We start from the raw sequence: 22,059 nt of genomic DNA, 5'->3' as shown, positions 1-22,059 counted from the left end.
TGAAAAGCCCAAGAGGGCAGCCATTTCTGAGATACTGGATCCAACACACCTGGCACTGACAATCATACCACACTCAAAGTCACTTAGGTCCCTCACTTTGCCCATTCTAACGTTAAATCAAAGAGTAACTGAATGCCTCGATGCCTGTCTACCTACTTTTTATAGCAAGCCACGTGACTCACAGTCTGTAGAAGCGATTCATTTTAGTGAATGGGGTGGTGTACCTCATAAACTGGCCGGTGAGTCTATACACTTTCATGCTGCACATACATCTGCTGCTACCAGACTCTTATTTACTATGACTAATGATGCACAATTTAAAAACGTGCCCCCATATCCCCCGTTACCTGATACATGTGTAAATATTGTATTATAAATTGTGCCTTCCTGTGTTATACTTATGCTAAATGTGTCTATTCTATTCTACATGCTTTTGTTTTTGTCTGAAATAGTTATTGTCTTGTTTCAAAAGTGTTTTTTCTGCATCATGAACAACAGAAACAGGAAGAGCTGCTGAGTTTCAGTTTCTCATCACAAGACCATGGTGATTATGAGAAGTAATGTGTTTTTACAGTGAATGGATATCTGATAAGAGACTGTGATCCTTCTGTTGATAACTATGACAACATGACACTGCATGTAAAGGTGTTTCATCATGGCAATGGCAGTGGGCCTAACATGTTATTTAGCATGGCTAGAAAAGTGTAGTGTTTTATGTGACCATGGTACACCACTGTAATGTATGCCAAGTTATACATAGTTGCTCCAAATACCTTCAACCAAATTAATACATTTGAAGCACATTTTATTTTATTTGGCCTCAGAAACAAAATAGCACTAAGAGTGCTTCCTGACTATGCTTAGAAATCGTAGTTGGAGACAAAATATACTTCACTGGTGGGAAACATAAGGCTTTTTGGAAGCATTACTGTCTTGGTAAATCACAATAATCACACCAGACCAGTTCCCTCTCTGTGTTGTGGTCCTCAATACCTTTGGTGATTTACCTGCTAGTGCCAATTCACAATGGGAATCATGACACACACACATACCTTTTTCCCCTCACCATTGGTTAGAGCCTGTAAGTAATCATTTCACTGTAAGGTGTTGTATTCGGCGCACATGACAAATACACTTTGATTTGATTTGACACACAGAGACACAGATGTACTGTGCTAATAATGACCTAGAACAAAAATACCAAAGTGTTAATACTAAGTTATTTTTTGTTGCAACCACATGCATGGCCTCTGCTCAAAGTTGGTCAAAGATGGATGGATGAACGGATGCTGTGACAGCTGAATACGTGACTCATACAGTATGAGGAAGGATTATGTACATGTGAGAGTTATTCCAAGGAAAACAAAGATCCCTCGCCTAGCATATCAACAAGAATGTACTTTCTTAATGTGGCTATTGTCTGAGAAGTGACTTAACTTTTCATCTGATTGGGTGAGTACAGTATGCATGGGCTGGCTGGGCAGAATATTATTTAAATAGGATTAGGCTACCATGTTACCAACACAGAATCAATATTGAATAAAGGCAAATCTGCAACACATTGCAGGTGTTGATTTTTTTCAGCATTGAAAAAGGTAAATATAGATAAAATGACACAGTTATTGATTTTAGAGGTTGTGATTGTGAGTCAGGCACTCTCCCTTTCCAGGTACTATGATGAACACATGTCCGGATATCATGTGGTTAACTGCCTTTAACCCTAACCTAACATCAACATCAACCCCAACTTGAATCTTAACGCTAACCCCAACCCACACACCACACTGCTGGATAAGATGGTTGTGGTTTAAATTATGTGCAGCAGGATGGTCTAGGCCTATCTATATAACTACAGTTAAAGTCAGAAGTTGACATACACCTTAGCCAAAGACATTTAAACTCAGTTTTTCACGAGTAGAAATTCCATGTCTTAGGTCAGTTAGGGATCACCACTTTATTTTAAGAATGTGAAATGTCAAAATAATAGTAGAGAGAATAACTGATTTCAGCTTGTATTTCTTTCATCACATTCCCAATGGGTCAGAAGTTTACATACACTCACTTAGTATTTGGTAGCATTGCCTTTAAATTGTTTAACTTGGGTCAAATGTTTCTGGTAGCCTTCCACAAGCGTCCCACAATAAGTTGGGTGAATTTTGGACCATTACTCCTGACAGAGCTGGTGGAACTGAGTCAGGTTTGTAGGTCTCCTTGCTCGCACATGCTTTTTCAGTTCTACCCACAAATTTTCCATAGGATTGAGGTCAGGGCTTTGTGATGGCCACTCCAATATCTTGACTTTGCTGTCCTTAAGCCATTTTGCCACAACTTTGGAAGTATGCTTGGGGTCATTGTCCATTTGGAAGACCCAATTGCGACCAAGCTTTAACTTCCTGACTGATGTCTTGAAATGTTGCTTCAATACATCTACATAATTTTCCTCCCTCATGATGCCATCTATTTTGTGAAGTGCACCAGTCTCTCCTGCAGCAAAGCACTCCCACAACATGATGCTGCCACCCCCGTGCTTCAGGGTTGGGATGGTATTCTTTGGCTTGCAAGCCTCCCCTTTTTCCTCCAAACATAATGATGGTCATTATGGCCAAACAGTTCTATTTTTGTTTCATCAGACCAGAGGACATTTCTACAAGAATTACACATTATCTTTGTCCCCATGTGCAGTTGCAAACGGAAGTTTGGCTTTTTTATGGCAGTTTTGGAGCAGCGGCTTCTTCCTTGCTGAGCGGCCTTTCAGGTTATATGAATATAGGACTTTTTTTTACTGTGAATATAGATACTTGTGTACCTGTTTCCTCCAGCATCTTCACAAGGTCCTTTGCTGTTGTTCTGGGATTGATTTGCACTTTTCGCACCAAAGTATGTTCATCTCTAGGAGACAAAACGCATCTCCTTCCTGAGCGGTATGACGGCTGCGTGGTCCCATGGTGTTTATACTTGCATACTATTATTTGTACAGATGAACGTGGTACCTTCAGGCGTTTGGAAATTGCTCCCAAGGATGAACCAGACTTGTGGAAGTCTACCATTTTTTTCTGAGGTCTTGGCTGATTTCTTTTGATTTTCCCATGATATCAAACAAAGAGGCACTGAGTTTGAAGGTAGGCCTTGAAATACATCCACAGGTACACCCCCAATTGACTCAAATTATATCAATTAGCCTTCTAAAGCCATGACATAATTTTCTGGAATTTTCCAAGCTGTTTAAAGGCACAGTCAACTTAATGTATGTAAACTTCTGACCCACTGGAATTGTGATACTGTGAACTTTAAGTGAAATAATCTTGCACAAAGTAGATGTCCTAACCGACTTGCAAAAACTATAGTTTGTTAACGAGAAATGTGTGGAGTGGTTGAAAAATGAATTTTAATGAGTCCAACCTAAGTGTATGTAAACTTCTGACTTCAACTGTATATATTCTGTCATGTGGTTGTGTAATTTCTTCCCATGCCCTTTCTATCCTTGCAGAGGACACTTTTGTATTTTATGATTTCCTCCTAACAGTGTGATTGCCAGCATGTGTGGCTGTCGTCGATGGCCACTCTCAAAGTTCCCTTTCCTCCCCACTTTAAATCCCTCAACAGCAACACAGTGTCTCCGCCGTGACTCCCACAAGACCACATCCTAGAGAACTACAGTGCATTCGGAAAGTATTCAGACCCCTTGACCTTTAAAAAAACAACAACATTGCAGCCTTATTCTAAAATTGATTAAATTGTGTTTTCCCCTCATCAATCTACACACAATACATTTGAGCAAATGTATAAAAAAACTTTTAAAAACTGAAATGTCACATTTACCAAAGTATTCAGACCCTTTACTCAGTACTTTCTTGTAAAACCTTTGGCAGGGATTACCGCCTCGAGTCTTCTTGGATATGACGCTTCAAGCTTGGCACACCTGTATTTGGGGAGTTTCTCCCATTATTCTCTGCAGATCTTCTCAAGCTCTGTCAGGTTGGATGGGGAGCGTCGCTGCAAAGCTATTTTCAGGTCTCTCCAGAGATGTTCGATCGGGTTCAAGTCCGGGGTCTGTCTGCCACTCAATGACATTCAGAGACTTGTCCTGAAGCCACTCCTGCATGGTCTTGTCTGTGTGCTTAGGGTCGTTGTCCTGTTGGAAGGTGAATCTTCGCCCCAGTCTGAGGTTGTGAGTGCTCTGGAGCAGGTTTTCATCAAGGACCTCTCTGTGCTTTGCTCCATCAAGGACATCTCTGTGCTTTGCTTTGCTCCATCTTTACCTGACTAGTCTCCCAGTCCCTGCCACTGAAAGACATCCCCACAGCATGATGCTGCCACCACCATGCTTCACCGTAGGGATGATGCCAGGTTTTCTCCAAATGTGACGCTTGGCATTCAGAACAAAGAGATCAATCTTGGTTTCATTAGACCAGAGAAATTTGTTTCTCATGGTCTGAGATTCCTTTAGGTGCCTTTTGGCAAACTCTAAGCGGGCTGTCATGTGCCTTTTACTGAGGAGTGGCTTCTGTCTGGCCACTCTACCATAAAGGCCTGACTGGTGGAGTGCTGCAGAGATGGTTGTCCTGGAAGGTTCTCCCATCTCCACAGAGGAACTCTGGAGCTCTGTCAGAGTGACCATCGGGTTCTTGGTCACCTCCCTGACCTCCCTCCTTCTCCCCCGATTGCTCAGTTTGGCCGGGCTACCAGCTCTTGAAAGCGTCTTGGTGGTTCCAAACTTCTTCCAGTTAAGAATGATGGAGGCCACTGTGTTCTTGGGGACCTTCAAGGCTGCAGAAATGTTTTGGTACCCTTCCCCAGATCTGTGCCTCAACACAATCCTGTCTCTGAGCTCTACGGACAATCCTTCGACATCGTGTTTTAGTTTTTGCTCTGACATGTATTGTCAACTGTGGGACCTTACATAGACAGGTGTGTGCCTTTCCAAATCATGTCCAATCAATTGAATTTACCCAGCTGGAATCCAATCAAATTGTAGAAGCATCTCAAGGATGATCAATGGAAACAGGATGCACCTGAGCTCAATTTCGGGTCTCACAGCAAAGTGTCTGAATACTGATGTAAATATGGCATTTCTGTTTATTTATTTTTTTATAAATTTTTAAAATATTTCAAAAAATCTGTTTTGTCATTATGGGGTATTGTGTAGATTGATGATGATTTTTTAAAATACATTATAGAATAAGGCTGTAACATAACAAAATGTGGTAAAAATCAGGTGGTCTGAATACTTTCCGAATGCACTGTTAATGGGCAATCTGATTTCAATCACTAGCCCTCTGGTATCATTCCCATGGCAAGATCCAAACACTTGTATTCTCTTTTGAGGAATTCTGCCTTCTTGTAATACCACTGACTGACTATGACGTTGAGCAGTAATTAAATGACACTGAAGTAAAATATACCACTTTGTGTTTACGGAACATTTAAAACATTGTTCCCGTATTTATGCAAATTCACAGATTTTCCATTACTTTTTGTGGTGGTGCCACAGTGACATACAGTACTCCACCTGCAGTATGCTGTATTTCCTGGGTAACTACAAACATATTCAAATCACATCCACCATGCATTTGCATGAACCCAGACATCTTCTGACAGCTTTAAATACATATTAACATAGTAAAATAAATAAAAATGTGGAAAGATGCAAAGCTAGTGCGAAGCCAGGTGATGTGTGAGCTATTAAATTACCATGCTGGTGGGGCAAGAACCAGTCATTCAGGTTGGAGCACTATGCTGATAACTCACTTATCACTCTGAGTCAGTTGGACGAATACAACCATCTATTCAGGAAGATATAGTGTGTGTGTGTGTGTGTGTGTGTGTGTGTGTGTGTGTGTGTGTGTGTGTGTGTGTGTGTGTGTGTGTGTGTGTGTGTGTGTGTGTGTGTGTGTGTGTGTGTGTGTGTGTGTGTGTGTGTGTGTGTGTGTGTGTGTGTGAGAGAGAGAGAGAGAGAGAGAGAGAGAGAGAGAGAGAGAGAGAGAGAGAGAGAGAGAGAGAGAGAGAGAGAAAGTGCGAGAAAGAGAGAAAGGGGGTAAGAAGAGATAAGTAGGGAGAGAGGGAGAAAGAGGAGAGGGGGAGAGCAGAGGTAAAATAGTTTAGAGGTGAAAGGGTTTAGGTCATCTGTACAGAAAACAAAGTGGTTAACCTCAAAATCTGACCAGTGACCCTCCTAATTATTCCAGATAGTGGTTAACTGCATTATCTGGCACATTATTGCATCCGGTAATGTCCCTCCTCTTTCATATCAATCTAACGAAGGCAGTTACTAAGTTAATTGCAGGTTAGCTCATTTCTAACTGGAAAAATGGGGGAAAAACTTGGAGAATCAAATTGTATTCATCACGTACATGGTCTACATCAGGTATAAAATGAGCAGCGAAATGCTTACTTTCTAGCTCCCTCAACAGTGCAGTATAATATCAAGCAATTTATTTCCAACCCCTTCTTCCCATGTTGCTATTTTGTACAACCAAGAAACAGGAATGTAAGAAAACGTGTTTGATGGGCTACAGCATTCCAATCAGTATCAGGGCCTATACTTTGTGTTGTGAAGTGGATATTGCATCATGTTCAGTCCTCCACATTATCATACTCTACATGCATTCTTTTGTTACGACATCTCCTACTGCTTGATTAGATCTGATTGGTTTAGTTAATCAAATATAAGTTTGTCTTTATAACTGCTATTGGATGGGTGTTGGGGAGATTTGAGACTTGCACTTAGGAGCGAAATAGGTTTTTAATTGTATGAAGTGTATTACAGTCATTTCCTTTGATGTTGCTGTAACTCTTATCCTGAGACTGAGAATTTCAGTTTAAGTGGATAGGAAAGACCCCAACTCAGAAAAGGCATCAAGGCCCCATGATAAACAAATGTCCATGTTGACAAAACAAGTTTTCAAACTCACCCTCTGACCAATCCTATCCTCGTCAGTCCTCTAAACTTTAATATGGTTTTGGAGGGCCTTGGTGTGCCTCTACGTCATTGGCTCACCGTCTCACCCTGAGTTAAAAATGGAAGCACAAGCACTCTCAGTAGTGTAAACATTTACACTAAACAGCCAATCACATTCCCTAGCACTGCCTTTTTCTCCCTCAGGCTCTTACCAGCAGCGGATGGCATAGTCAACGGTTTACATAGAGTGGGCCAATCAGGTTACAGATCTGTTACTCTAGTCTAGGCCCACCTTTCTAGCATGACGATATCAGAGAGAAACTATAAAGTGCTCTGACTGCTCTAGAGGGAGGTAGATTAACTTGCTTGGTATAGTCAGGACTATATTCAGTGTTTCCCCACAGAATCATGAGAGAGTGTGTTGTATCAGAAAGGGACATGGCGTGTACAGACTGTATGAAGGCATCGGATTTCTCTATTGATACAAAAGGAATCAAGTAAGTTATTTAATGATTAATGTTTGTATTATTAATGCTGGATGTTATGACATTGTTCAGCAATGATAGCAGTCACATTATCCTAACAGAAAGTATTGCATTTTTCAGGAAAAGAAACTGGAGGACAAGGATACGCTATCTTTTGAAGATCACCTCTTCTTTTTCTTCTTCAAAATGCATGGCAGGAAGATCTTACAGGTGAGGCTCAGGGATTTGAATGATGTACTATTATGGAAGTAAAGTAAGGACTATGATAAGGCTCTATATTCTGATTATGATCCAACTTAATATGTATCACTATAAGCAGTATTTACTACTACTACTACTACAGCATGCTTCTTGTACATGTTGATCTAATATGACTGTTCTCTTCTTCCTCAGGCCAACAGTGGAGGAAGTCAACCAATGGGCACAGTCACTTGACAAACTCCTGAGTCACAAATGTAAGTGCCACCCCCTGAGTGTTATAGCTCATATGATAGCAGCATGATTGTATGAAACTGGCACAAAGGTCATTGGGTAACAATTTATACGAATTAAGTGAGTCAACTTGAAGTGAAGTACAGTTGTAACTAAACTGTACCTCTGATTGGTTGATATTTGACCCTTGACCTCAACTTAGCTTGAATGCTTCTTCCACTGCTTGCTTTGTTCTGTTCTCTCTCCCTCATTCCTTCCTCCTTCTGTCCTGCAGATGGAAAGGCAGCGTTTCAGATATTCCTGAAGTCAGAGTTCTGTGATGAGAACATAGAGTTCTGGACGGCCTGTGAGGAGTTCAGGACCATGACGTCTCTAGGGAAACTGTCGTCGAGGGCCAGAACCATCTATGAAGAGTTCATCCAGTGTGATGCTCCTAAAGAGGTGAGATTACCTTTCACTACTGTTATTTGTTTGTTTTTTCCCAAATCACATTTATCTAATGCCATTATGTGATCATTCTAATTGTACAAAGACTTACTGTGGTTCTTGTCTCGATGTTTGGCTGCAGATCAACCTGGACTACCAGACGAAGGATGCTATCATCCAGAGCCTGCCTCTGCCCAGCCTGACGTGTTTCCTGTCGGCCCAGAAGAAGGTTTTTAACCTGATGGAGAACAACTCGTACCCTCGCTTCATCCAGTCTGAGCTCTACAAGGAACTGTGTGCCGTCGCCAGGGGAGAGGGGAAATATCTCAAGTTTTAAGATTACTACTCGCAAGGATTGACTATGTAGTCAAGCATTACATGAAGTTACATGGAATGTAAAACCATTTCACATTTGAGCCATGTGGCCATTGGCAATGCTGTAGCGCACTATTTATAAACAGTACTGTAGTGTAGGAAGTACAGCAAATAACTAGCTGTAAATGGCTTAGCCTTTACACTTGAAAAATGTTCATTCAACTGTGCATCCTTGGTTTTGCAGAGTCAGCCAAAACAACACCAGGAACTTTGTGCACATGATTATGCAGATCAGATGTAAAGTTGTTTTGTTATTGGCTCAAAATGGAATTGCTTATCCAGTTGTGTTTGAATGCACTTTAGTCAGTTTCACCAAACACCAGTACTGGTAAATAACTGGCGACTAACTATTTGCAATTGATTGTATACGATGTGCGCAAGTACTTTCTGGGACCAGTCATATAGGTTTACATTGGCAACTGTTTCGCTGGAGAGGTGAATGGAGGTGAATGTTTTGCATTGCATAGAGGTGTTTGCACTAAACATTGTAGCGGAAATGGTTTTAACCATTCCAATGAGTTCAGTTCATCGTGGGTGCAGCTGGACTGCAACACTATTGTTTTTCCTTATTTATCGTTTGTTAAATACATACATGTCAAATAAAATAATGTTGAATTCAGAAACAATGTATTTTCTAGTTACTGGGCCCTGAAGGTTTTAACACAGTGTTAGTAATGATAAAAAAAGACCACAGATCCAACTGAAATAACAAACCATAATTTCAATATGACAGCGAATGACTGTCCATGACATAATAAACTATACAAATCAAATGTATTTATATAGCCCTTCTTACATCAGCTGATATATCAAAGTGCTGTACAGAAACCCAGCCTAAAACCCCAAACAGCAAGCAATGCAGGTGTAGAAGCACGTTATACCTTACAACTTCCCAGCAGTAGGCCTACCTTGAGGCAGCTGAGGAATGGAATGTTTTGGTGTAAAGAGTCTACATATGAGGTCTCCCCAGTCTTCTCCCTTCCAGGCCTAATATTTACTCAACAAACTCAAACATCAAAGACATAAATACCTGCATCAGATCAATTCTCTTTCTCACAACTCCTGCATGAAATCCATCTACTCTACCAGTAAAATATTGTCTGCAGAACGCGTAATTCTGCTTCCATTGGAACAGTGTGTTCCCGCAGCGGGATAGGGAGGTTCCAGTAAGATTTGTTCTGTGGTCCACATGCAAACGAGAACATCATGACTGACGTAAGGTACTGTATCTCCGTACCGCTGAGGATGTGCAGACTTTGTGTCACTTTCCTGACATGACAGAGCGCTGTTAGTAAGGATGTGCATGAGCTCATAGTAAAAGCTGACACTGAACAGACAGCCAGACACCTCTCCTCTCTGACAGCTGGCCTGTAGTACTAGGACCCATGGCTTGTGTTGATATTTCACAGGCCTAATATAGGACAATTTCTCTCCAAACACATCTCAACCCAAACAGCTCAAAAATAACTCCATACACTCCTAACATGAAGGCATAATAAGACATCCATCTAACACATTAGTCCAAACAGACCAGAAACAACTGAATATGTTTCTTAGCAACGGGCTAATAGTTTTGCAAAAGGGCAGTTCTTCCCCCCACTAAACATCCAAGCAAAACTGAAAGAACTATCGTGGTGGATACTAATACACCACCACGAGAATCAGAAAACATATCCTTGCATGTCTTTCTCCCTCTGAGTTTGTGCTTAAGCTATATATGGACTCACCCATATCAGGACAACATAGTACTACAATGTATTCTCTAACTGTGCAGAGATGTCAGTGACATAGCACGTAACACCTTAAATAACAGATTAAAGCTCAGTTGGTATGTATTCCAAACATACACTATCTATTCATGACACATGCACGTGGCCTAAATTTCAGGAAGTAAGTGTTCCTTCTATTCTTTCGGGTGGATTGCAAAAACTTGTTTTATATGCTCCTACAGTGGAACTGGGCAGGCCTGCAAATAGCAGATTCTGCTGCAAGAAGTGCTTAGGTTCTTGTATACACAGAAAGGATACACATAGAAGAGGGTAAGTTGTAAACGTCAGCTTAAGTACAGTAAATTCAAACCCAGAAAGGCATGAGTAAAGCATCAGGCACATAATTTCTTAATTATTAGTACACATGGAGTCATAAGATTGAAGAGGTTTCATGCTTGAAAAGGACTCCCAAGTTTCTTACAGGTTTCTTACAGGCCATCAACTTGAGAACAGGATCTACAGCACCCAACTAAAAGGAAACAAATAAATGTTCTAATCGTATCTATTGCAGAAAAACATAATTCCTCATAAGCACGCTTTAAATCATATATAAATGCATGTTCATTGGCAGAACTTTAGTGTACTTTAATGCTGTAGGCTACAAATGAGGCATACAAAAAGTATGAGTATTAGAAAATGAAATACACATTTGGTCACACAACATGGCTATCAGTGAAAAACAGGGGAAGGACAGCGTCTGGCTGTCTGCAAGTCATGGCCCTATGCAAGGCACAATCTGCAGAAGGTAAAAGGAGGAAATGACTGTTTGATGCAGTTAGCTATAGTCTGCCAGTGTTGTGGACATGGCGGACTACAACTAGCCAACTCTGCGTCAGAATTCTGCGTCATTGTGTCAACCTAATGTCACATGGTCAAAACTCACTACGCCAGCTAAGAGGTTCAGTAATGGTCTCTAAGGTGAAACATGACTAATGTCCTGATTTAAAGAATTTTAACCTGATTTGGTGTGCTTATTTTAGACTGAGTGGCACTTATCAAAAGGCAGTTGGATGTGACACTGTTGCTTGTGTACAGTCAATTATTGATAGGTGCAATACAGAGTCGCCTGTATATTTGTGACATCGTAGGCGGCTCTTAGTGATTAGACACAGGTTGACATTTGTCATGAGTCATGTCTGAGTGATTGTCTTAGATAGACCAGCTGCAAAATTAAAATTGGCTATAATATAAACATTTCATGAAAATAAGAAAAATAGCTTTTTGGTCTTAATTTAAAGGTCAGGGTTAGGAGTGTAGTTAAGGTTAGGATTCAAATCTGATTTTATGACTGTGCCAGCTAGTGTCCACTGCAGAGCTGCCTCCAGAACAAGATCCATGACGAAAAATGCTAACCTGCTGATAAGGCCAGCAGCATCAAGGAATTTGGGGATCATACACCATGGGATAGAACATGATCTGTGACATGAATGACTATTTATGGGTACTAATAATGATGGGAGTTGAATACTATTAAACCTGCAAACTTACTTGCATACACACACAAACTTGAACATGTGGGCCTACACTATGACAGAATGCAATTAACAATCAAACTACAACACATTTTATTATGAAAAGACGACAGGCTCATTTAAACATCTTTCCAGGCATACATTACAGCTTAGCGGTAGACGTGGGTGGGAGTCAACACAGTTCTTGTCTATCCCACTGCCCGTGTGCTCATGTCTGTGGGGGTGGGTGTCACATGATACAATGGTGGGGAAGGGGGTCACATGAATACGACGACTGATGAGTGTGAGTGTTAGTGCTGAGCGATTTGTGCTTTTTGAGGTCGGTTCGGTTTCGGTTCAATTATAAAAAATATCACGATTTTCGATTATTTTTTTCAACATTAAATGCATTATGAAATAGATATTTTTAATGGAAATTCCAAAGCCAAAAATAGTCAGCATTCAATTGCCAAAACATTAAAAAAGAATCCATTGTCTTTGTCAGGTCCACATTGGCTAGATATCAATAGAAAAACAGGAAATTACTATGAAATACAATATTTCAGTTCTGTATATTACAAAGTTTTTATTTGATGACTTTATTATCAATTATTCCTTAAAATCGTCATCTCATCTCTGCTCAGGCAGTAGCAGTCTATGTGCTCCCTATAATGTACTGTCTTTAGTCATCATATTTAGCTAGCCTGCCTAAGTAGCCTATGATGCAGAGCTGTCTGATGAAATCATTTGACTAGTTCTTCAAAGTAGATAAGGCATACTTTCACAAACTGTCTCTATCCCTCTTGTCATTGTGGGTCTGTGTGTATCTAATTACCTTCAGACCAGCGTCCCACATAGGCTCACAAAAAACTAAATGGAATTAAAGTAATTAAACTGAAGTCGTCGATTAGTTGTTTTATAACCCCCCCCCCCCTCAGCACTAGTGACTGTGTTCACTTGGCTTCCTGGACTTTTTTGGCACTCTGCTTCTCCTTTGCCTGTGGAGATGACATACATTAGTTAGTGCCAGTGAGCAGCTGTCTGTGAGAGGTAAATATCACCCTCTAGTGGATATAAGTTATATAACACTATACTTCAAAACAGTTAAAAAATACTACAAAGTTTGCCATATATTGCATGTACCTTGTAGAGAACCTTCAACTACCATCATACAACAAAATTATATACACAAAATTCAAGTTTCTGCATCGGCTAAAGAGATCTCACCTTTTCCACCAAAGGTATCAACTGCTGGTATTCTGCCAGTGTCTTCAGTAGTTCCATGATGAAGGGTAGGTAGTTATGCTTTCGTCGGATGTTTTCGATCTACAATAAAGTAAAAATAATTATATTTAAGGCAAACATTAAAATGTGTAATAACCCCACTAAATGCCCACATCATTGTTTTTGTTGGCTAAATGCCCATATCATTGTATTTGTCGGCTATTTGACCCATGGTCAGTGAACACACCTTGTATCGTTTGAGTTTCTGATTCTCCTCGTCAATCAGCAGCTGATACTTGGCAATTTCTGATTGGATCGAGCTGAGGAGGGTGCTGCTCTGGTCTGTGTCCATTGGCTCTTCCTGAAAAAAAAGGGTGAGACAGTGTTTCCATTCGGTCAAATGTCCAACCAGATTTATATTTTCCGGACAGATTTGAGATTTCCCAGCCATAACAAATAGAAAACCATTTGAATGCCATCACATGAATGGTAATGCTTTTTAGGAGTGCCCACTTGTCAATATCCTGTTTCCATGTCAATTTATCTTTCCAAATGTCTGTGCCTCCATGCTTGATACAGTAGCTAGTTGACAAGCTAGCTTGATTTGTACAGTTGTCATTTTTAAGATTGCTGCTCAACCAGGCATTAGATTAAAGAGAAGGAAAGCAATATCACTTAGTCTTAATACTCCTCGGTGTAAATGTCTGTAAGGGGGATTAATCTAGCAAACTAGCTAAACATTTCTCCTCTGCCTGCATACAGCAGTGCCTGACTCACTGGTGATGGGAAACTTTGCGTGATAGTACCATGATACAATTTTTTAAGTTGTTAGCGAGAGTGCAAATTCAAGAGACAGGCAGAGTAGATGATGATACGATTGAAATACAACCTGACCCAAACTCCATGCATAGCAATGTGATTTATAGAGGATTTTATTTTTATCAGGATATTTTCTGCCGGATTGCAATGTTTTTATTTTTGGGTTATTTATTCATTTTATCTGCCAAAAGCCGGCAATTACCGGCTAATGGAAAACGCTGGAATGAGACCAACGTTACTTACTGCAGTTAGACTACATCTTTCTTTCATCATTAGCAGCAATTTTAAAGGACTTGATAAATGGCCCTGGAGGGCTGGTAATAGAAAGGTCCTGGCCTGAAGGCTGCCCCATGGGCATCATGGGTAACAGTGACACCACTTACAGTACCTCTGCAAGCTGGATCTGCAGCTCCGCTATCTTCCTCTCATAAATCATCTTCCTGTCTGACACGATGGCCATCAGGTTGAAGCGGATCTCTCCCTCACTGTACCTGATAAGAGTGACGGAAGATGCACGAGCAAGCATAAACACAAACAGCATCAATATGACGCACTATTCAACAGTGGTCAAAATGTAATGGATCCAAAATATTTACTTCTGTATTCTTTTCTCAATCACTGGCCGAACTGCGTTGATCCAATCGTCCTGGTTGCATACACCTGAAACACAAAACAAGAGGGGGTGAAACTATAAATAACGTTATTAAAAAATATATACATTTCATGGTAGAGCAGTGAGTGACTAGACACATGCAAGCATGTATCCTACTTTCCCACAGTCATACAACCAAAGAGAAAATCTATAAATCAATGGCCAACAAGCATATAGTGTAGAATAGGGTTTGTCTGGTTCAAGACATCACTACCCACACTCCTAATTCACTAGAAAAAATGCTGAATCGCCATCCAAAAGAATCTGAAAGGGCAGCTTATTTCAAATTCAGTTCTCTCGATTACTTGTAAAATGATGTAGGACAATAAAACAACTTTCTCTCTCTATACATCTAAATACACTGAGTATACCAAACATTAGGAACACCTTCCTAAAATGGAGTCGTCCTACCCCCGCCACCCTTAGAACGGCCTCAATTCATCGGGGCTTGGAATCTACAAGGTGTCAAAAGCGTTCCACAGGGATGCTCACCCATGTTGACTCCAAAGCATCACACTATTGTGTCAAGTTAGCTGGATGTCTTTTGGGTGGTGGACCATTCTTGATTCACACAGGAAACTGTTGAGTATGAAAAACCCAATGATCAATAAAGGATCATAGTTTTCACCTGGTCAGTCTGTCATGGAAAGAGGTGTTCTTAATGTTTTGTATACTCAGTGTATATGACCCGTATGTGCATACCGAGGTCGATGGGCCCTTCACGTAGTCCGTCCAGCTCATAGAGCCTGCCGTTGACAGGGACATAACTCACAAAGTGGAATGCTTCCTCATCCTTCGCTGAAGACTTTGCGTCAAACTCAAACATCTGCTGTCTGAAAACAAAGAAAACAATAAAATAAGAAATTGACAGTTATATCTCATTAGCAGAGCAACTAACATCGTATTAAAACCAAAGCCTTTTTTCTCCCAAACTCTGTCTATTGAAAAACTACATGCAAACAAAATGGCAGTTTGTCTGCTTTACAGCCAACCCTTCGATTTGTCTTGTGATGTCTGCGGTGAGACTATCATTCTCTGAAATCAAAAAGAGTCAACTCACCTGGCAAAGCCGTTGTGAACTTGTCGAATAACTTCAGAGTTGCTGAGAGCCAGACCTTTCATCTTTATAGAAGAGAATATCATCAATGTGTGGGTGTTATGCACATCCCAAGGACAAAACACTGACTGACAATAAAGAAAGAACAGCCTGCACAAAGTAAACGCTAACCAGAATCAGGCACAACTTACAGCAGCATCGAAGCTGAGTGAGAATTCTCTGAACTCTGTGAGTGTCTCTCCCAGCAGCATGTCAGAGTGAGTGCAGTTCAGCAGCACACTCACAATGGCCTGGGTAGCACATGCGTTATTTATCACCTGAAACAACACACAAAGACATTAGACATATGAGATCCTGCCAGATGCTCTTAACCAGAGTGAGTTATTTTTTTTATTAACTTGGCAATACAGTGAAAAACACATTTTTATTTACAATGATGGCCTACCCCGGCCAAACCCTCCCCTAACCCGGACGACGCTGGCCAATTGCGCGCCGCCCTATGGGACTCCCGATCACAGAGGGTTGTGATACAGCCCAGGATCGAACCCGGGTCTGTAGTGACGCCTCTAGCGCTGCGATGCAGTGAATTGGACCACCGCACCACTCAGGATCCCAAATGCAGTCAATACATTGAACACAGTTACTGCAAGTAGACTCTTCTTCAAAATAGCTGCTATCAGCAGAATCAGTGCCAGGAAGAAAGTGACTTCTGAAAACACTTCTGAGGACTTTGAATATGTGCAAACTCTGCAATACATACAATGAATATATAATTTCCCCCTAGTCAAAGATGTCTAACCAAACCATGTACCTGCTTGGCAAAGAATATGTTGTCAAGTCTTGAATCCTGAACGATAGAGCCTGCTGGTGCCTCACCTGGCTGCCACTTGAACAGGAAGATCAACCCATGAACTGGTCTGGAGAAAGAAAGAGAAGCCTAGTAACGTAAACTCACCCCATTCCGTACAAATGTGCGCAACCGCAACATTCAAACGAGGCTACAAAGAAAACTATGGGACTGTAGCGACTGTGTTTACGTCAAAATCGTGGGTGTGAACTAGGTTTCTATTCAAGCGTTGATCGACATGGTAATGGCTCTATAGTATTGGAGAAAAGTTGAAAAAAAACTGACCCTCCGTTACATCTTGACGTGTCATGTCGTAACGTACCGCACACATAAAGCAACTATTTCTGTCTTACAATCTCTCTCCACCAGGTGTAGCACTTCTATCATCGTTTAAAAACAAGAAATGGACAGTGACGGGGGTAAGGGGGTGGACACCTAGTCATTTTTTTCGTCATCATTGCATGCGATCATCATTCTCAAAGCCGCTGTTAACTTCTAAGAACACTTTAGCACCGCCCTAAAAACCCGATTCAAATTCGACACAAACATTCAAATAGGTATGTAATGACACATTATATAAACTCTTTATAGTGTTTTATTTACGTTTTAGAGGCAATAAGGTGATAAGTCGGAAAGATCTAGTGAAAAAAAAAGCTAATTTCCAACACAACATCTCTCCTTCTCACTATAACGCATTAGTTTCACTTCCCCACCCGCCATTTTTAAAAAGACCCGACCGGGCTCATTGCCTGCTTGAATTATGCAGAAACAGGCAGCGTTTAGGTCATATAATTTATTCTGTTGGAAAGGGGAGAAATTGTGCTTTACAATGGTATTGACATTACAGTTGATCTGGAAGTATTACGTTTTTGGGACCTAAAATAAGGCAAATTGTACGGACCAAGGCGATGTACGAGTTTACGTTAGCTAACACTTTTGTACATCGCGCTGTAACTTACTATTCAACCTAATTTTAGCACCCAAAAAACGGAATGCTTCCAGGTCAACTGTAATTTGACAAAACACACAATTTCTCGCCTTTCCAGCAAAATCAATGACGAAACCTTCATGCTGCCCTTCTCTGCATGATTGAAGAAAGCAATGAGCTCCGTCGATCTTTTTAAATATGGTCGATCTTTTTAAATATGGCGGGTAGGGAAGTGAAACCTACTGCGTCATAGTGAGAAGGAGAGATGTTGTGTTGGAAAATTGCTTTTTTTCACTCGATCTTTCCAACTTAACACCTTATTGCCTCTAAAATGTCAATAAAACACTATAAAGAATATATATAGTGTGTCATTACATACCCATTTGCAGGTTTTTAGGGCGGTGCTAAAGTTATCTTCAGAAGTAAACAGCAGCTGTCGCGGCTTTTGAGAGTCATGATGGCTTGCAGTGATGACGCAAAAATACATTCCAGATTAAAAACAAGGGACAGTGTCCACTGTCACACGACACAGAATGAGTTGCATTATGCGTGATGTACGTTACGTCACGACAGGTCACAATTTAACGTACAGCGTCAGAGGGGTCCGTTTTTTAAACTTTTCTCCAATACTATCGGGCTATTACCATGTCAATCAACGCATGAATAGAAGCGTAGTTCACACCCCAGATTCTGATGCCAGTAGTCCCATTCGTTTTCATTGCAGCCTGGTTTGAATGGGTTGCGCAAATTTGTACGGAATGGGATTAGTCAACAGCATCGCAGCGATATTATGCATTTGTGAAGTGTTTCGAAGCAAAGAGATTAGGGCATGGCTTACTTCAGGTTTTCAAAGTTCTCTGGTTCCATACTCCATATTTCTTCAACCTGAGCTCCTTTACAACCTGGGTTAGTAGAAAGGGGAAATATGGGTTAGTTACTATGATAATTTAAAGCAATAGCTAACTAACTATATGGATAGAGGACAGGACACTAGCTATTCAATTTAACTAGTCTAGCCATTTTAATTCGTAGAGGATTGCATCAACTATGACCAGTTTATCTAACTAGTTAGGCCTTAATGTGTACAATATTCAACTGGAATAGCATGCAGTAAAAATGTGTCAGCTTTTAAAGGAATTTCAGTAGTCAGCTAGCTAACCCAGATACAGTGGGTGTCATGCTAATGCTATTTCATCATGCTTAGTTAGCTACCACGCTGCAATAAATGACGCCACCTAGTTAGCACGTTAGACAGCAGATAGCTAGATGGTGTTCAATCTGATTAACAAATAGTTATGTTTATGAAATTTGCTGCACTGCAAACTAACACTACGGTCACAAAGGATGTGAGTAGCCAATGCTACTTAATTAGCTCAGACTTTGCTATGGCTTGTTGGCAATCTTGCTAGAAAGTACTAGTAGCATGCTAGCATATAGCACACTCACCAAAGCCTTTGATCAATTCTGTGAAAACCCCAGGATCACTTTCCATAAGACACCATTCTCCTGCGCTTCCAGTCATTTTTATTTATTTCAAGAACAACCGTAGGGCAAGTAATTTTATTGCAGTAGACAAGCCTATATCTGTAGTGGCTAGTTAGCTAGTAAAATGAATCAATCCGCTGCGTAAATTGTGTTCAAGCGAAATCTCCCGGCATGTCTTTCAACAGGAATCGTGTGCAAATCGCGCAAGGGGGGCTGTCTGTGCAAATTATTTGTCATCATAGGCCTACATTTATTTTTTTACCTGCTATTATATATAGTTGTCATTCCATTGGGAATTTCAAATGTTGCCACAACGTTACTAAAAATAACACGTAACAAGTAACACATTGTTGCTTTTATTATGAAGCGCTACCATAATTTGAACCAGTGTATCATGTTAAACCAGTTCATGTATTTCTTACTTCACAGGCATGCAAATAATTAGGCATAGTCCTCATTTAAAAGATTGTGGAGTTTAATGGAATCCTGATCAGTTCACCGGACGTGCTACCTGTCCCAGACATGCTGTTTTCAACTCTAGAGACAGCAGGAGTGGTAGAAATCCTCTTAATGATCAGCTATGAAAAGCCAACTGACATTTACTCCTGAGGTGCTGACTTGCTGCACCCTCGACAACTACTGTGATTATTATTATTTGACCATGCTGGTCATTTATGAACATTTGAACATCTTGGCCATGTTCTGTTATAATCTCCACCCGGCACAGCCAGAAGAGGACTGGCCACCCCTCATACATAGCCTGGTTCCTCTCTAGGTTTTGGCCTTTCTAGAGAGTTTTTCCTAGCCACTGTGCTTCTACACCTGCATTGCTTGCTGTTTGGGGTTTTAGGCTGGGTTTAACACTTTGGGTACAGCACTTTGAGATATCAGCTGATTTGATTTAATTAATTAAAATACTGTACATTCCCTGAATGTAGACGAAGGGTGACGATAACAAGTGTGCATCTTGATAAATAAACCACAGAGAACCCATATATATATATAATGTATCACAAAGTCGAGGACACATTAAATAAACACAGGATAAATTACAGTGAGAATTAGAACGGTTAGTCATTTGGTGGACTCGAACTGTCCGCTGCCCGAGCCTTCAGTGTTCATTTTCACGCAGCACGGGGCACATTGTTCTATCAGAGGCAGCAGCTTTCCTTTCTGGTGTAGGTCCTTTGTGTCAGAGCCTCCTCCAATGCAGTTTCCATTGATGAAGACCCTCGGAACCTGTAACCACAAGTAACCCCATTAAAAATAACACACTAAATGGTGCTCATTAAACTAGAGCTCAGTTCAGCTGTTCTCTGTGTGCATAATAATAAGAACAATGTCCCTACTGGTCTGGTGCCAGTTGTGTTTACTTGGTGCTATTGCTATCAACAACAAGATAGCAACATACAGTCAGGTCAAATGTCAGACTCACCAGTAGAATCAGCAGATACATACTGCACATCTATGTTGCGTACATATGGCATTTAGGGTAAAAACATGAACAGTCCTCAATCAACAACCTACTTTGAGGGTTACAGAGAATGATCTATTATACTAAAGCTAAGGTGGCATATGAGAGATTGCTATGTGCTGAATTAGATATCACATTCTATGTAAAACACCATGGCAAAATTGATTGGAGAATGCAAATTGGTCATGATATAAACATGAGGTTGTTTCATACTGTTCTGGCACCGGTCATCTGCGCCAAGGCCTCTTGTAGTCGTCTTCCATCATTGTGTTCATCCAGCTCTATCACCTTGTATGTAGCACCAATTTCATTGAATACATTTTTGGCCATTTTGCAATATGGACAAGTGGTCTTGGAAAATATGACAATGCAGTTATGAGACACCACCTCCTGAAGAGAAGAAAATCAATGTCAGACCAAGTCACCAACACACACAGAATCATGAGATAAAAATGTTAAATCTTACCTGTAGAAACTGACCACATGCTGTTGTGCTTGACAGACCACTTGAGCTGAAGGATGTGAAGTTTCCCATCCTGAAAGGACACACACAGGTTGTTAACTAGCCAACGTTGTCAGTAAATAGATAATTAGCTAGCTAAAGCACCGATACAGACATGCACCAACCCATCAATGAAAATATTGTAGCAATAACCTTAAACATTTCAAGGCATGTGCAGAAGATATTATCCCCATTATCAGTGATAATAGAACAATCAAACAGGTGAGACTCAGTTTGTATTTTGTGTCCATTCTGATGTCAACTAGCTATCTGTAGCGTTCGCTAGCAACCCGTCGAACATTCACAGCAAGGCACTGGCTGTGTACTAATCTGAAGGATTAGTTTGCGGTGGGATAAGGATTATCGCAACCATCAATTAACGTTAGCTAACGTTACCTATTTTCACGGCACTCGTAAACATTAGCATGTTGGTCACATTTGATTCTCTAGCTTTTAAGTTTCGCCGTCCAAATATATTACGATAGTTTAAAATGAATAACACATGGCTGCCTACATACATTATATTATACTGACATTATTATTTAATATTGGCATTTCAATGTTAAATAGCAGGGAAAGTGACCTTCGGCAACCGTTCCATACGAATCTGGACAGGAGTCCTCCTCGCGCTAACATCATTAGCAAAGAAACCGCAAATAACATAGAATCAAACGGTTGGCCGAGTTAGAACATGCGGCTAATATACACTCAGTAGTGTAGAAAAACATTAGCGTTTCTGTGTGACCACTAGCTCTGCTTGCGATTTTACAATTGGCCGCACATGCTTACCTTGACTACCGGAAGTACATTATTATACAAGAGGGGTGGATCAAAGATATGTATAACTAACCCAAGAAAGTTCATCTGTGTCAATTACAGTGGGAGGAAATGAAGCGTAGTGGGCAGAACAAGCAAGGAAGTGGGCAAAGCCAACCACAAACGATCGAGATCCTATTGGTGCGTTGTAGCATGTATTTGTATATTTCTGTTAGGGAACGCCTCTGTGAAGTGTGCGTGTGCACAAATTCGATTCGACTTTGCGCTCCTTCTAAAAAAAGCTATTTTTTAACTAACTTTGGCAAACCGTCAAGTCTTTACAAATTAGTGCACTGTTTTCGTTACATATTTAAAGTTTGGGAACAGAAAAATGCATTGATATCAGATGTTTCATCGATTACAAAATTAGCAGAATGTCGGCCCAGTTTCACCTAGTTCCATCCTCTCCCATTATCTAC

The 22,059-nt window shown here is 40.6% G+C and overlaps 2 protein-coding genes across 3 annotated transcripts; one reads left to right on the top strand and one right to left on the bottom strand.

Annotated features, from left to right (window-relative positions):
* The first annotated feature begins 6,166 nt into the window (after window positions 1-6,166).
* Window positions 6,167-9,265, top strand: LOC109901603 (regulator of G-protein signaling 21-like). Its single transcript, XM_020497609.2, has 5 exons — window positions 6,167-7,395; window positions 7,504-7,593; window positions 7,777-7,838; window positions 8,090-8,256; window positions 8,384-9,265. The coding sequence occupies exons 1-5, from the start codon at window positions 7,307-7,309 to the stop codon at window positions 8,576-8,578; spliced, it is 603 nt and encodes a 200-aa protein (XP_020353198.1). The 5' UTR covers window positions 6,167-7,306; the 3' UTR covers window positions 8,579-9,265.
* A 2,661-nt stretch (window positions 9,266-11,926) lies between these two features.
* On the bottom strand, window positions 11,927-21,611 carry LOC109902737 (ubiquitin carboxyl-terminal hydrolase isozyme L5). 2 transcript variants are annotated; one of them, XM_020499345.2, is made up of 14 exons: window positions 21,408-21,611; window positions 20,789-20,858; window positions 20,536-20,712; window positions 18,810-20,087; window positions 18,202-18,265; window positions 16,400-16,505; window positions 15,780-15,905; window positions 15,592-15,653; window positions 15,234-15,364; window positions 14,476-14,539; window positions 14,268-14,370; window positions 13,308-13,421; window positions 13,064-13,162; window positions 11,927-12,834 (listed from the first exon to the last, which is right to left on the bottom strand). In XM_020499345.2, exons 4-14 carry the CDS (start codon window positions 18,883-18,885, stop codon window positions 12,790-12,792), a joined length of 990 nt encoding a protein of 329 aa, XP_020354934.1. In that variant the 5' UTR covers window positions 18,886-20,087; window positions 20,536-20,712; window positions 20,789-20,858; window positions 21,408-21,611; the 3' UTR covers window positions 11,927-12,789. The 2 variants fall into 2 exon arrangements, with proteins under 2 accessions (XP_020354934.1, XP_031641645.1); XM_031785785.1 differs by lacking the exons at window positions 18,202-18,265; window positions 18,810-20,087; window positions 20,536-20,712; window positions 20,789-20,858; window positions 21,408-21,611 and adding an exon at window positions 16,721-17,803.
* Window positions 21,612-22,059: the final 448 nt, after the last annotated feature.

The sequence above is a fragment of the Oncorhynchus kisutch genome, linkage group LG13 (assembly GCF_002021735.2).
Source record: "Oncorhynchus kisutch isolate 150728-3 linkage group LG13, Okis_V2, whole genome shotgun sequence".
NCBI lineage: Eukaryota > Metazoa > Chordata > Actinopteri > Salmoniformes > Salmonidae > Oncorhynchus > Oncorhynchus kisutch.
Note: the sequence above shows the minus strand (reverse complement) of the source record. Positions and strands in the feature narration are given on the sequence as shown.